General features: G+C 42.8%; 1 protein-coding gene across 1 annotated transcript in view; it reads right to left on the bottom strand.

Annotated features, from left to right (window-relative positions):
* Positions 1-17,177, bottom strand: part of LOC138525920 (putative gastrointestinal growth factor xP4) — a 57,511-nt gene that overhangs the window by 37,409 nt on the left and 2,925 nt on the right. Inside the window, exon 2 of the mRNA XM_069636208.1 lies at positions 3,243-3,395. Within this exon, the coding sequence (XP_069492309.1) occupies positions 3,243-3,395 (153 nt within the window). The remainder of the gene's footprint in view (positions 1-3,242; positions 3,396-17,177) is intronic.

Here is a 17,177-nt window from a genome sequence, read left to right on the forward strand (position 1 = left end):
ACACAATCCTCCGCTGTTCTCTGCTGGGTGAACTGTGTTGGAACTCAACTTATAATTTCTTTCCCGCCCATATCGAGCGGTTTCCATTTGCACTGATTTACAGGTGTAAAGAGAAAATTGGTAAGCCATTCATCCACATCTATTCAGAAGTTGCCCTATTCCTAAGTAACTTACAATGCATTTCCAATTTACCATTAGCAAAATGGCCATTCTTTTGTCCCGATAGCTTGTGGCTCTGGATTCTATTTACAGGTGCTGGTCATGTTGACCCATTCTTTGTATTCTACCCTTGCTTCCCTAAACAATGTATGACAAAGCCTTTACTGTTGTCTGGTTCAATTTACTGGTTATGGTAACACGTTATATGTTTAACGCAGAATGCTAAATACTACTTCATACCCGTCCATACCCGTCCATGTTTCTGGCAGACATATCACTCTTTTCATTTCCTAAGGTAGGCATTGGCTCTTGAATTGTGCAAAATCTGCTTTGCTCTCAGAAAGGAGCCCCGCTGTTTGCTCTGGAAACCTGTGCTCCTTCAATGAGTTGCAACATTTCCTATAGACTAACACTGGGATGCTATCTCCCATAGACATTCACTATGTAGTTGTGGTCTGGCTTCCTCGATTGAGTGGGTTAAAATATATCAATATTTTAATAGATAAAATAAATTAGATGAGTTAAATGAGACCTAAGCTAACTGCAGAGATTATTCTGTGTCTCATTCTTGGTTGTCTTACGCAGATGATACAGTGATATTGCATGCAACTCGGATTAAAATAGGTCGCTTTATGCATTGTATGATTATGCATTAGCCAGTAATTTAAGGATGCATTTTTAAAAAAGCTTACATCTTAATAATTGATAATAAAAAAAGAGATTGTCCAATTCTACTTGGAAATTAATGCTGAACCTATTGAAGTGTTGGAGTCTATGTTTACCTTGAAGTTCCCATTCCTAACAGACCTGGTGGAGCTTTTTATGATGATAATTTGGCTCCTAAAGCTCTTAAGAAATTTGCAGTCATAAAAGATTATATAGCTCACAAGAGCAGCCATTCTATTCAGGGGTATTTGAAGATCTATTAAATGAGCATTATTGCAAGACTATTATATGAATTGGAAATTCTGATGGAAAAACAAGTATTATGGTTGAATACTATTGAGGGCAAATTGTGGCGTCCGGTTTTGGGACTACCCAGATCTGTTCTGATAGAGGCCACACATTGTGAATTGGGACTTACATCACTTTTGACATTATGGTAAATTGCCCGTTGCAAGCTGTACATGAAAATGTCGGATGCTAAGGATGATGAGGGCTCCCTGTTCGGGTTGTCTGGATGTGGTTATATTGGGATGCACAAGAGCAATAAAGCATTTAGAGAACTCAAGGAGTCCTGTGAGGAATTTCATGGGGGAATGCAATGGGAATACACTGAATTATGCAACAGCAGCGTTTTTATGAATAAGCTAAAAATCAAAGCCCTAAATTGGGATTGTGTCTCTAATCTTGAAAAACCAAATAGGAAAAAGAATTACAGTGAATACGTGAGTCAAGGGTCCATCCCTTTTAAACCTTTTGATTATATAATTAAAACACGTAATGCAGATTTAAGAAGGCACATTACTACAACTACATTTAAATTACATTTGAACATGCTGTCTACTTATTCTCAGACCTGCTCCTGGAAGGGTTTCCCTTACTAATTTAGAATTTGTCACCTGTGTAATGGCATGGTTGAAACTTCTCTTCACATTTTGTCTGCTTGTCCTGTTCTTATTAATCAATATATGAAGGGCTACATGAAATTTGTATGCGACTTATCACCAATACAAACTAACCAATTGTGTTCTAGCGTTTTTATGGCAACACCACTAGTGTTGTCTGTGGCTTATTATGATATATGGAATATTGCAGTGACTTGCATAAAGGATTTTATTATATCATTGTTTAAAAAACATAATAATGCTGTTTACCTTGTTTGTGTAATAGATATGTATCATGTGATTCTGTCATGAATGTGGTTTTTTAATAATTCATGTGATTCTGTTATCAAATATTTTAAATGTATGTATAAATCATATGCACTTTAAATTTAAAAAAGGACAACATAAATCAACCTTCCCTTCAATAGACAATGGACTACATTATCTTAAAGTTAATCACTGCCAAACTTTAAAAACGTCTTCAAAGAGTTAACGTTTTGAAATAATTCTTCAATTTGAATAGGGTGATTCACCCACATCTTTTATTTTCCCATAACTTATCTTGCACTTAATCAAGCACAATGTGATCTTAATTAAATTAACCCTGGTCTAATATTATAGTTCATTCAGTTAATCACCTTAGCATCAACAATGTGATACATATATTTGGACTATTAATGCAAACTGTTTGAAAAAACAAATCACCTCATGAAATACAAAAGTTCAAAGACCTGATGAAGCTCAGGGAGTGAAACAAGTGTGGCATAGGTCAGCTCTTTTTTTGAAATTCACATTCTGCATTTACTTTTGGATATTGAATTCATTTATAATATCTTTACCTATTTTATGTAATAAAGTACAAAATCAAGACCTAGGTTTTTAGGATTTGTATATTATATGCTTTATTTAATTAATTGTTTTTATAACACACCTAATACCATACCTGAGTTTAACATAAAACAAGAGGCGCGTGTTGCTTCCAACAGAACTCATATTATTAGGTAAACATGTTGTCAACTTGCTGCACACAAGTCTGCTCCATTTGGTTTTAATTTTAATGGATTACATTTTAAGGCACATTTCTTTAGATGGTTTCAAAGAACAATCTCAGGAAAAAAAAACATGTGTACAAAAGGATACACCTAACTTTCAACCATGAGAACCTACACACCACAATGATTGCACATTAATGTTCTAGATCATAGTTACTAACTATGAGACCTCTGAATGTTTTACACATGTCCCAGGATCCTTCAACAATGACTATGCTGGCTAGGCATCATGTGAGCTGAATTCCAAAGCATTCTGGAGGCCCATATAGTCAGTAACCATGTTCTATAAAATCTATCCTCGAGCAGACCTAAAGGACGGAATAGGCCACAAGCAACAAAACAGATTTTTAAACCTTTTTGTTTACATTATCACATAACCTAAATATGTCAGCATTGAAGCAGAAGTTTCAATTTTGGGAATCTGAAATCAAGAGGGTGAGCAATGAAGACTGTGCAAGCCTTGTACATCGCATATCTACATTACCTTTTGGGAGAGGATAGAAGCACCACTTAACGCCCGTGATTGAGTCATCAAAGCAACAGTTTTTGTCCTTGCATGCCTGAGGCGCAATGCCTGGATAGCCACAGTCTTCTCTCGCCTTTGGATCGATGGAACATTGATTAGAACCTTTGTACGCTAAAAACAGTGTAAAGCACAATATATCAAAGACATAATATTTGACAGGTTATCATATTGATTATTATTAAAATAGTCTATTTCACCTGTTTCAATCAAGGCCTTGGGAAATGAAAACAGCGTCAACGTTATTTACATATCCTGAGTACAAATGATATTCCTTTGACTCAATGACATAATCGTAACATACAAGCCGTAAAATGCCGTAATGTTGTAAGGGAAAACACAGAGGAGTTCTAAGCACCAAATGTTGCCAATGAGTGAACAACTGTCCATAAGCAAAATATTTACCCAAAAGTGTAACTTAAAGAATTGCTATGTCATGTAATCTGGAAGGTATCACTTGGGCTTACTTTTGGGTATAAGGCATTTCTTTTGCATTGGCTAAATTATGTCTGGGGCCGGGGGGGGGGCAGGGAGTGAAGATGGAGCATCAAACACAAAATCAGATATACAATGGTACTAACTCTTAATAAACCCTAATGGTATTTATATCATTTCTAAAAGTTTCATAGATAATATGGATACCATAATAAGAAACAATTGCCCAATTGCGTGCTTCGTTTTAACGCTAAATGGAGTGGTTACGTTGCTGTCCCTGATCTGAAAGCATATAGGGTGGAGCTCCTCGCCATCGGCTTATGTGGCGCAACCATAACAGCCAATACAATAAGCCATTGTAAAATATTTACCATAAAGATGTTTAGGGTGCCCCAAAAGAAGCTTTAACACAGCGGTACATCTTGAATTATACAAGGCCATTTTTATCAATTGAAGGTGATTGTCCAATTACACTGTGGATTCAAATGTTATATTATCTAAATTTTGTTTTGCACTGGGATGCGCTCTTTGGTTTACAGACGCTAGAAAGGGTACACCTAAAATAAATCATGCTCAAGGCTGGATAAAGGTTTGATGGGGGGGACAGTGTGCCATCATTCAGGGGGCCCAGGTGATTGAGAGCATCTCTGCAGCACATGGGTTAGCCACCCAAGCTCTCTTGGTAGGATTACAACCTATCCTCACAATGCTACACATGAAACCCTACAGCAGGAACCTTTACATGCAGAGCTAAGTGATTGAGATTGGAATCTGCAACTCCTGAGCCATCTAAGCAGATTATCCTTGGTGATTTACATAAAGTGCACAGTCCTTCGTGTTTTGCTAGAGCTTGAGGGCTACCACTCACCAGCATTCTGTTCAGTGCTTTCTAAAAAGGGTGCCCAGTGATGAAGTCACCTGGGAAATGGCTGCCAGGGGGCAGCATTTCCCAAAAAATGCAACCTCAGTAAAATCAAACACGCTCCCCAGATATTCTAGGATTGGAGTTTATAATATAAAATTAAACCCCTCCTAGAATAGTTGGGGAAAGTATTTTAGGGGTCAGGAAAAAAAAGAAAATCACCTACAACTTTTGCCAGGCGCCATTATCACATGGAACCTAGAAGAGCACGGGAGTAGTCAGATGAAACAGAAGTTGTGAAGTACATTGTGAAGTACATTTGTAATGACCCCCCCTTGAGGCTGTTTATAAGGGGTGCTATTGAGCTCTGTACTTGCACTTATTTTGCAACCCTTTTAAGGATGAACGGCTGGCATGTGAAATCTAGGGAATGGGATTTGTGAGAAGCTGCAGACTTCATACATATTGCAATTGTGAAGCCCGACAAAAAAGACAGCTGGAGGCAAGTAAAGCATGTGGTGGCTCAGCTCATAGGGTAAAGTCACAGCTGAGTATTGAGTCCACCTCTGCCGAGCTCTTGTTTGTAATGAATGGTGCCATATCCATAGCGCCTCGATGGCACTCACTCTCATTCACAAGCCTCGCTTCACACAGAACACACACAATAACTCATAACCATACATGCCTCCGAGGGTAGCAACCATTCACATGAGACCATGATCCGTCATTATACACTATGCCTTTAAGGAATTCAATTTTAGAGCCTTGTTCTGTTAATCTTTTTATTTTCTTTGCTTTTCAAGTACATAGATAACAAGACAACATACAGCCTGTCAGACATGTTTAGAAAACTTCTTTGTTGTCAGAAGAGCATTTTAAATCGGGAGCGATTAGTAGTAGTTGATTACAGGTACAGCTGTGAGTCGGTTATCGGCAGTCACTATTGTTAGTAGGAGGTCCCTTAGGAAGTGTAAATATTCTGTAATTAGGAATGGACGTGGTGCATAACAAGCTCTATGAATTGTGAAACAGTGGGCCTCATTACGAGTTTGGCGGTAGCCGTGCCTGTATTACGGGCACGGCTACCGCCAAACTCGCTACCGGCACCTGCAAATGGGCAATAACCGGCCCATTACGAGTTGAATGGGCCGGTAATTGCCCATTCGTGGGTGCCGGTGTGGGCGGATCCCCGATCCCCATACTGCCCCTAGGGCAGAATAGGGGTGGGGGGCATGATTGCACCAGCAACATTGATAAAGGTGCCGGTGCAATCACGAGTTCTGCTCGTAATGAGCAGATCTCGTAATGTGGCGGTACGGAAACAACGGTGCTGTTAGGACTACCGGCACCGTTGTCACTGTAAAGCCACATTCGTAATGAGGCCAAATGTCTACAAGCCGGTGACCTTAAGATGCATTTTCGTTCACTGGTGACTTTGAGAGGTCTCCGCAGTACAGCTGTAAAACCAAAAGATGTGCTTGGGGTGCTATTAACCTGTGCCAAGTAGAGTTGGGTAGCTATGTAGTCTAGTGCCTAATTTGCCGAATGTGCCCAAATGTCTACTTCACAACTTAACAAAAGTGTCTGGTCTGTGAACATCATTTAATCTCACTGTACCTCATTTACCAAAATTGAGAATCTATAAGAGTGATTCAGTTCACGGTGTGCATCATTCAAACATGTTTACACATGGTTCAGTAGACAATAGTTATTGACAAAGCCAACGATGGGCCTCATTATGAGTTTGCCGGTCTGGGAACTATGGTACCGGTAAGCTTCCCGGACCGGCAAACTACGAGTTGTGCTCGCTGGTGCCTTTCTGCCCACCAGGTCGGACCTGGCGGGCAGAAAGGCACCCGTGAGCACAGCATGTCGGATGAACAGGCACTGTTATAAACAGTGCCGGTGCATCCAAACCTCCCCATTCCCATTCAGCCCTATGGGGACGAATGGGAATGGGGAGCATCTTTTTTGTGGCGCCCGCGAATGGGAATAAACCGGGTCAGGCGGGGCCGGAATACCCCGGTAATTTCCCATTCGCGTCTGCTGCAGAATATTGCAAGTTTGGCGCAGCCTGCCGGTTTTACCGGCAAGGCTACCGCCAAACTTGTAATGAGTCCCAATGATGTGCTGTTGATAGTGCAAATATAAGCATTCTTTATTGCAATGTATTCACCATACAAATACATATTTATTGTTTCCAAATGTGTAGGTTGCCCTGAAGATCTTGGTTGCAGGTGCTATTGCTGATGATTGTTGAGCAGAGTTTCAGTCATTTAAATCTGATTAGAACATATTTACGGTCTTCAGTGGCTCAAAGTGAGTTATTTACTCTAATTTAAATAACTGAGAGCAAAAACAGTGCAAAAATAGATTGTGCAACAAAAAAAGCATGTTTGCAGCAGCAAAAACTAGCAGATTTGATCTTTGGACAATGAAATTACAGTCTTGCTTACACTGTTGTCTAATTTAACTTGTCTACTTAATACTTTTAAGTATTTTAATTGCAAGTTAATAAAACTAGCTTTTGTTCATATGGAAATTATTGTATATTATTGTGGAGGGGTTGCGGTGTGGGGTTCCCACAGGCTTGTTCCTCTTTTTCCATGCCTTGGTACTATTGTGAACCACAGGTAAGTACACAACCAGTTAAAATTCTCCCAATGGTAACACTTTCAGGGAGTTCTTGAATACAACTTCACCTGTTTTGCTTCAAAACTCATTTACTTATTTCATAAGCTAAATGTTTTGAATTTGTATCATTGGAAACACAGAATGAATGTCAGGCTTTCTTGACAGTGTTTTGCGGAGGAAATGAATGGATGCCAGATTATTTGCGTGATGAGAGATCCTGGTGCACGTGGCTAGGAAACAAGCCTTTAAGTTTGCTGTCTGTCTTTGATAATGTCCCAGTTCACATGCAAAGTACAAAAAGCAAACATGTGCCCTGCTAAATAATTCCATTGGCCCTTTCAGATTTCTGATGTAAAACACTATGTTCTTGTTTTGCAGAATGTATGACATTTTGGCGACAGAGCGCTCACAGTTTGAACAGTTCACAAAGATTTTAAATGAGCTGAATGTGGTTTTAATAGTAGATAACTGAACAGGCATGTCTCACAAACAAAAGTGTGACTGCAATTACAAAATAGAAAGTAAAGTTGGGAAATGTGTCTGCATCAGGGGGGCCCTTCGAGATTGGGGAGTGGGCTGGTGCACATGATCCTTTTGCTCCATGGTTAATCCAGCTCTGATGTAGCTGAATGTTAATCATGCTTAAGGCCAACTTTGCTGAATGACTTGTAGTTAAGTATTTAATTCCCTTATGTATTCCTTTTTCAGTTGTTGGCTGTCAATGGAAAATACTGCAACAAAATCGAAGAATTTGTAGAGGAGCAGATGTATAAATCTGCGGGAGATCCTGCCCCCTAAGTCCCCTATATTGGAATCATGAGACCCTGGCCTGTCTAACCTCAGATACTGTACCAATAATACAGTGAGCATATGAGAAGCGGTATCCATTAAGACAACCATGTTGAATTTACCCTCGAGTTGATGACAGCCCGCAGGAGGAACTCCCTGAAGGAATATGAGAAAGAGGTAAGAAAATGAACGAATGACGTCATAAGAAAGTGTGCACGACGTCCCGAGATACTGAATGAAGATGATGTATGGATCCTAGAGAATAAAGGACTAAGTAAAAAATCAAATATACTCTTAAGTGTAAAAAAGAAGATTACACAGTAAAAAGCTCTGCAGAAATCAGAAGCCTGAAGAATGTACAGGCGCTAAAAAGCAAGATAGATCAAGTCATTGTGTGGGCTAGCTATAAGTATTGAATAGAATGCAGACGAAGCCGCCATTGTATAGAAACTGGACATTGGTATCATTAAATAAATAAGTCAAAAACCATTAAAAAGGGGAATGAAAAGCTGTGTCGCAGTAGAATTACAGGTTGCTGAAGCTACGTGGCTAGGCTGTCTGGCCTGATGTCAAGATCCTAGAAATCGAGGTGCGCCATCTACACTGAAGAAGAACATGTTTGCGAAGGATGAATCCTCTCACGTTAAGGGGCAAGAAAGAAGACGAAGGCTCCCAAGTTTAATTCATTTAAAGCATTTAAAAAAACTGCAGAATGAACCAAAATGGTGGTCTCTTGTCACTTGAGTCAAGGATGGGAATAGAGTTTGAACTTGGAGTTCCAGATATGATAGCGAGTGCCCTCACTCCCATGCATTCCCAGGATGAGAACACTCTGCAAGGCCAAGTACAAATACAATTCATGGCAGACGCCATGGGTGATGAGAGATTTTGGGCTGATTGGGTGGTGAGGTAGCTTCATGTCCTATCTCCCTGCACATGGGTCTTGGCTTATGTGTTGCTAAATGAACCAAATGTTCCAGACATGGCACAGCAATTTGGATTTGTCCATCTAATGAAGAACCTTAAAGCTTGAGAGACCAATGAAACACTGTGTAACATTATTTTCAGAAATTCCATGTTTGAAGAGGTAGGCATACGTCCACCTGATAAAGGACAGCCAATAACAATCCTAGCTCCTATATAATTGTATATCTAGATGTTTACCTTAACCAATCCCAACCCTTGATATGTTTTTCATTATTGCCACATTGTATGACATCACACTGATGCATAATGAAGTATATAAACATTTCTTTGTGGAAATCATTGAGAGACTGTTGATGTTCGTTGTAACCTCCCTGTTTTAGATCATTGTTAAACAGTAGCTTGCCATTTTCTTGAGTTTGTCAGGTTATTTGGACTCAGAATTTTTCTGGTGTAATCCCATCCAGTAACAGATGCACTTTCCAAGGGCCATGTGCCTAAAATATTTTAGTGGCGGATGCAGATTCTAATGCTGGTGGAGGATGTTTCCTGCAGGGGCACCAACATTCTAAACCATTAGATTCCTGGCGGATGGTGAATATTTTCAGTGAAAGGGCACTAAGATCTACGTTGAGTTAGCATAAGAGACAAAGCATAGCAAGTGAGAGGAGCTATTGCTCCCTCAGAAGTATTTTTCAGCATTGGGTTAAAATGGTGCATTTATGTCAAATGTGTGCAAATAATGGAGTAAAAGGCAATACAGTGCATAATTAGAATAACACAAGAAATAATCCAATAGAAGACTGTCTGCATCAGTACACAGGAGTATTTTACAACACAATGCCTGTGCCCACATTGCATCCCAGTTTTGTCACTTCTGAGCACAATAATGAAGCTGTGCTCACCACTGTAAATCCTGTTAAGGAATCTGCATCCAGATGTTTTCCAGCATTACGACTGTACATCACTTTCACTAAGCTGCTCCCACAATTAAAGCCAGCATTTTAACTTTCTTTCATCAATGTATGCCAGCATTGCCTCCATGAATAACTTTAACAAATCTACACCAACATTATATGCCAGCAATCTTTGGCTGCTGCCACATTTGCCATTAAGAAGTCCACAAGCATTACCACGAGCTGTTCCATGACTCTCTATATGGAGTATGCCTTATTTGCCATTTTAGAGAGACCCAAGGCTACATTGAGGTCACAAAGAGCATCTGCATATGAGGTGATGATCTCTAATCCAGCGATTAAGGTAGTCTGGTGTAAAATAGTGAACCTAGCCACATTCATAAGTGAACCTGTAGAAGAAGGTGATCATGTGCATGATTGCTCAACTCGAATTTTATGGTGAATTAGCCCGGGTGAAAGAAAATGCTCTAGCGGAAGGGGAAATTCTCTTCATTGATGCTTCTTTGAAAATTGACCAAACTAGTGGGGAGAGGCATTCAGGCACTGCAGTTGTAAGACACAGATTAAGGGGGTAATTCATAGATTTCAGCGCAGAGGCAGCGCACATGAGCATCGCAGAGAGAGAGCGTGCGCCAGCGTGCACCAGCTTTGTGCGCTAAACAGCATTCCGGTGCACCGCATATTCATGGATTTTCCAAGCCATTTTGAGCGCTGGTGCAGCGAACATCCCGCAGCACCAGTTACGCCCGCAAGAACGCACCATGCGCAAGGAAAAGCCATAGAAATCCCAATGCAGCGCAAAGGGCCGTGCTAACCCTGGACCAGTTTACAAGGCCGCTACACTGTAATCGCGTGAAAATACAATGCGTACCCCGCTGACGGCAGCAAAACGTGTGAAAATGTACTTGCGCACCCTGGGATGCAATGTGGGCACAGGAATACGCATCCCCCGCTCGTGCCAGGTAAATTGCATAGAAAAAGTACCCCCTGTGGTGTGGGCTGCCTGTGGGGCATGCACACGGTGGATGGCCTGCCTGTGGGGCATGGGGAGGGTGAGAGGGCTGCCTGTGGTGCATGCCCAGGGTGGATGGGGTGCGTGCGCGTATTTCTGGGGTGCGCGGGGAGGTTCACACGCAATAGGCCTTGGGCGAGTGGGGTACATGTATTTCGGGGGTGCACAGGAAGCCTCACATTTGATAGGCCTTGCATGAGCGGGGTATGTGTATTCCGGGGGTGCGCTGGGTTTTTCACACGCGATAGGCCTGGTGCGAGCGGGGTATGTGTATTCCGGGGGTGCGCAGGAAATTTCACACGCAATAGTCTTGGCGCGAGCGTGGTGTGTGTATTCCGGGGGTGCGTGGGAAGTTTCACATGCTATAGTCCTGACGAGAGTGGGGTACGTGTATTTCGGGTGTGCGTGTGGAATTTCACACGCGATAGTCCTTGCGCGACAGGGGTATGTGTATTCTGGGGGTGCGTGGGAAGTTTCACACGCGATAGACCTGGCGAGAGCAGGGTACGTGTATTTCGGGTGTGCGCATGGAATTTCACACGCGATAGGCCTTGGGCGAGCGGGGTATGTGTATTTCGAGGGTGCGTGGGAAGTCTCACATGCGATAGGCCTGACAAGAGCGGGGTACATGTATTTCGGGGGTGCGTGGGGATTTGCACACGCGATATGCCTGGCGTGAGCAGAGTATGTGGATTCCGCTGGTGCTCGGAGAGTCCTGCACATGATTTGGCATTGTGTCCCTTCCCGGGTGTGCCCTTTCCCCCTCCCCATGCCCTGCAGGCAGCCCACATGGCACCATGCACTTGTGAGCACACTTGTGAGCCCCGACTCATGTCCCCCACCCATGACGGGCACCTGCCATCAGGCCCCGACTCATGTCCCCCAAACCATTGACGGGCACCTGTCAGCAGGGCCCGACTCATGTTCCCTATATGACGGGCACCTGCCACCATTAACGGGCACCTGCCAGCAGGCCCCGACTCATGTTCGATGATGGGCACCTGCCAGCAGACCCCGACTCAAGTTCCCCACCCACCCACCATTGACTGGCACCTGCCAGCAGGCCCCGACTCATGTTCCCCACCCACCAACCATTGATGGGCACCTGCCAGCAGGGCCTGACTCATGTCCCCCCTCCCGACGCGTCATCACACTGCATCCCCATGGCCCTTATGGCCACCTAAATCCCACCCCACGCCACCCCAGTCCAAACACCCAACCAAGCATTCCATCCACTCCACATTGAATTCCAAATGTCATGATAGAAAATAAATAACCAGCATGCCAATGAATACATGTCCCTCAGACCCACACAATGGCAACACATGACTGTGAAAAACCACATTGTGACATGCACAAAACAATTGAGAGAAGACCACACAAGTAAAGTATAGAAAAAAGGTGTATTGAACAATAAACCAAATGAATAAATTGTTGTGACTGTCTGGTTTCTGGTATGAGCGACAAAGACTGAGACAGCTCTGCCCAAAACTGGCCTGAATGGAGTGTGTAGTGTTGAATGGCTGGGTACTTGTCACAATGCACATTCCTTGTTGTGAGTGTCTGAGAGTATGTCTAGGAGTATGGCCTGAATGCACTGTATGCCTGATTGGCTGACTGACTGCATGAATGTCCTTCTGTATGATTGGCTGCTAAGTGTGACCCAGCAGTGTGGATGAGAGACAGAATAGTATATCTGGGGACCTCTCACCACTGGAAATTGTTCAGAATCTGTGTCTACACTTGAAGAGTAACTCGAACTGCTGATCCTCGATGCCCATCTGGAAGAAGAAGAACTGCTGCTGCATTTTCTTCGACCCAATCTGAAAGCTGCCGAGTTCATCGAGTACTGATCCGAGAGAGGACCTGGTAAGGCACCCTCTTCCTGTGCTCCGAGGGACCATCGAGCACTGCTAACCTTCGCCAAAGCTCCCTGGAAGTCAGACCCTCGAAAGGCTGCCACCGGAGACAGGGACCGCCGAGGATAACGAAGTGAATCCCCCGGACATCGCCGCCGTCGAAGTCCATTGCCATCGGCCAGGGTTCGGAGCATCGCCATAACCGCTGGAGGCCCGTTCGAAGCCGTGTTGCCCCAGAAGAGGGGACCGATTGACGCTGTGCCGGCGACGACCGGAGCCGCCCACTCCTTTGCCTAACACTGTTGAATCGAAGGACTCCCTTGTCCGCACCGACGACTGCATTATCCTGCCGGAGTAAGTCGAGGATGCTGACGCGCTGAGGAGAATCCGCCAGTGGGTTTCCCGCCAACTGAAGACCGCAAAGACTTTGATGACTCGACACCCTTGCCGGGCTATAGTTCTTCAGAAACACTTTGCTGTCCAGAACTATCAAACGCTGAGGTGCCCCGCACACCTCCTCCTCACACGACGTCGCCGACAATCACCGCCTGGATCGACGCCGTGGTCTCGGCACCATCGAACTTCTCATTAACGCCGTCGATGCCAAGTTCACCTTCTTCGACGCCTCTCGACGATCCGTGACTCCTGCTTTAAAGGGAGTCACTCAAGAAGGATCCATCAACGCTTCTTCGAAGAACTCTGCTCCACCAGGTACATTGGGGGGGGGTAAAAACATTATAGGAGAGAATAAGACTATTGATCAATATATGGACTGGGCTTGTGCTACATCTTTATTTTTACAGGTTGCCCAGGTGGGGGGATCTCCACACAGAACTGTGTCTAGTGGTAGGGGCCAGTAATCTGCCAATTATTCAACCATCTTGCTTTCCTTCCTCTTTCTACTGTTGGTTTCCTCTTTATTGATCCGTGTGACATTTTGACAGTATAGTTGATGCACTTTAATCAGATCTAATTATATTTGTGGTACCACTGTAGAACTGTATATATTTACCATTGTTGATTTTCTGAGCACAGAGTGAGTTATTGTGATAGTGTACATAACTTGAATATTAATTATATAAAGACTGTGGCCCTCATTATGACCCAGGCGGTAAGTTACCGCCTGGGTCGTAACCTTACCACCATGGCGTAAACTATGTTTACGCCATGGTGGTTGGCGGATTTACCGCCCCATTCCAAGGTGAGTGGGGCGGTAAATCCCCATTTCCCATTTTACCCTTCCCCATTCCCATTTTCGCCCCATAGGGCATAATGGGAATGGGGAAAGGCGATAATTACGGCACCGTAAATTACGGTGCCGTAATTATCGCCAACGTCCCTTTGCGGCATGGATTTTAACGGCTGCAAAAAAGCAGCCGTTAAAAGCCATCCTGCAAAGGGAACCTTGTAATCAGGCGTTAAGGGTCGGCGCCGTTTACGGCGCCGTAAACCCCTTAACGCCTGAGTCAGAATGAGGGCCTGTGTTTTCAGTAATACAGTGTGTGGACATTCCTTTTTGGGGGTTTGGGGACTACACTGAACTTAAGAACCAGCCTGCATCACCTCCCGAGAAGCTAGGCCTTGATTGCTTGACTACATTACCAATAATAGAGAATCTTGGATGGGGTCCTCTGTGCCTCTCCTCTACCATATACAGAGCAGAAGTACAGACACCCCCTCCAGTCTTTACAAATATGACTTGCACCAGCATTTTATGATACATGTAGGATATGATTAGTTTGTGCTACAATACAAGTGGCATCAGCAGGGCAACAATGACATCTGTGTTCTCTGCATTTGTATCCCCTTGATACTAGGATCACAAGCCTAAGGAAGTTGATACTCCAGCATTCCCATGATTGGGGTGCAGCAGACCAGATGCAGCTGTGGCATGCAATAACACTACACCTGCGAGATACCTAATAAAAAGACCCAGTGATACAAGATGTTTAAGGTTGTGCAGAGCAGTGAGTACACTCTTTTCTTTCACCTCTTTTTGAATAGGGAGACTGTGCCTTAGTTACTCAAGTAGAAACTTGGAAAGTAAAGGGGAATTAATTTCTATCCTCCTTTACTTCCTTTGTAGGCTCAGTCCAGAAGTTATCGAATCACCTGAGCATTTGGCATTTGTCCCATTGTCTTGTATCACCTCCGATATAGAAATTGGAGGTGAGTACATTTCCTTCTAATAATGAATTAAGTTACATGCGCACATTTATTGTGCTTGTATAAGAAATGAAGATGGCAAGAAATTAGTTTGGTGGTATTAGGTTTCAAATGTTTTATTTTGTAGATGTTGACTCTCACTCCGTATACCCTGAAGCAAGGCATAATCTGTATTTAGCTTCCGTTCTGAAGAAGGTTGGAGGTTGGGATAATAGAGGACTATAGACTGAAGCCCAGTGAAACCGACTGAAACACGTGTTAACTAACATCTTCTGTTGTTTAACAGATAGGCACTTCTATACTAGAAGGGGTGTAAGAAATGTTTTGTAAATAATTTGTGTTAGATGGTCATATGTATTGTAGAACCATGTGTTAATGTAGCAAAATAGGAACTGTGTATGAATGGTTGAGTGCATGTGTGCCATGGAGTACATTGAATAGAGCTTTTAATTGGCTATGTGATTGAGAAAAACCTATGTTTCTGTTATGACGAAATGATTGTCTAAACTTTGAATAAAATTGTTGTGGTAAAATAGTTAGTGACCAGCTTCTTGCCATCTACAATCTAACGGTCCACTTTTTTTGTACATGCCCGTCTCTTACCAGGAGGAACATATAGTATCTCAGGTACCCTTTTATTTTGAAATCATTTTATTGCAAGCCTGAACCAACAACCTACTCTATATGACTGGACCATGCGGTGTCAGGGAATGAGACCAAGAAACAAACATGAAACTGTTGTTTATATGAATAAATGTATGGTCATTTACTTTCACTGAAAATGCCTTTTTATTCAATAACTTTGAGATCATAATAGGTACCAGACTTGTGGCTGATGCCATTTTAAAGGTAATTTCAAGGTGTCTATGTAGCCACAAATTCAATCCACATGCGCTTTTTGGGACTCAAGTTATAAGTGAAAAGGTATTTCTAGCTTCCTGAAAATTGTAGCAATCTGAAATTTGGGGAGCTAATGGCTTATTAAATTAGATATCTGGTTATGAAGTTTCACATATAGGGAAACAAACCATAGCATTACCATTACCTCTCCCGATTCCTCATGAGGAGGGTAATATTATGGAGGGACTTTTTGATGAACAATTGCCATGGATTTTTTCTTTTGTAAATGAAATAAGGTGCTCTCCATTTCACTTCACTCAAGGAACTCCCTGGCCTATAGGCAGACAGGGGCTGGCTCTGGGAGGAGTAAGAGAGGATTGTCATCCAATGAAAAGTTAGCATCAATCAACTGACACCTCCTCATTGTTATAATCAGAGGTGTGGCCTATCCATTACACAGCACTTGCCCTATGCAGAAGGGGATCAGACAAGGAAAAAAGGTTCCCAAAAAAACACCAGAAGACTGGAGCTCAAATGTACCAGGGACACTTGCCTAAAATCCCCTGGGGAACATGCTGAATGGAGATTAAACTTGACCAGGAGGACAGCCATTAGGATGTCTAAAGCTGAGGAGTTCCAAAGAGAGGGGAAGCTGGTGCCGACCTTTTACTGAAGTATCAGGCCAGATTCCGGTGTTCCTGCCAGAGTGGGTCCTGGAACCTGGCTGACTTTCTTGTGCACTTAACCCAGAGAAATACCATGTAACTTGCCCAAAAACGAAATTGAGTGGGGATCTGCTTGCCTTAATATTCTTCCCTTAATAGTGGGCGGGGACAAATTGTGTAGACCCTTAGCACATTGGACTGTAAATTAATGTAATCAATTTCCAAACAGATTGATGAAGGAGGAGTTTGGAACAGTTTGAAACCTCCAACCTTCTTCCTAGTGGGAAAATACAAGATAGTCATTTAAAGTAATTGGTGTGCTTTGATTTTGCCTGTTCACCCCTGACATCTCTCATGAAAAGGGGTGTTCCTCCCTAAAACTAAATTTCCAACTGATACCCTTTCCCAAAACTTGTTTTAAACAAAAGATATTCTTGTCACAAAAACGGAATTGATAACTGACATCCTTCCCAAACCTTGCCTTTCAAACAAAAAGATTACTGTCCCTAAAACGATCTTCCCAACACACATTCCTAAAAATTGCTTTTAAATAAAAGGTATACTTATCCTAAAACAAAACTCCCAATTGTCGGCACTCCTTAAACATTGTATTAAACAAAAGGGGTGCCCTTAGCCCCAAACGAAATCCCTTAACTGCCCCACTCCCTAGACCTGGTCTTTAAACAGAGGGGTGTTGCATATCACTGCTGCACAGGTTTTGGTGCTTTGGGGGGAAGTGTTTTGCAAAGTGAATAAAGTGTAATTTCCACTGAACAATATACACTCTCGCTTG

This window comes from Ambystoma mexicanum, chromosome 7p, assembly GCF_040938575.1.
Source record: "Ambystoma mexicanum isolate Mex_15411 chromosome 7p, UKY_AmexF1_1, whole genome shotgun sequence".
NCBI lineage: Eukaryota > Metazoa > Chordata > Amphibia > Caudata > Ambystomatidae > Ambystoma > Ambystoma mexicanum.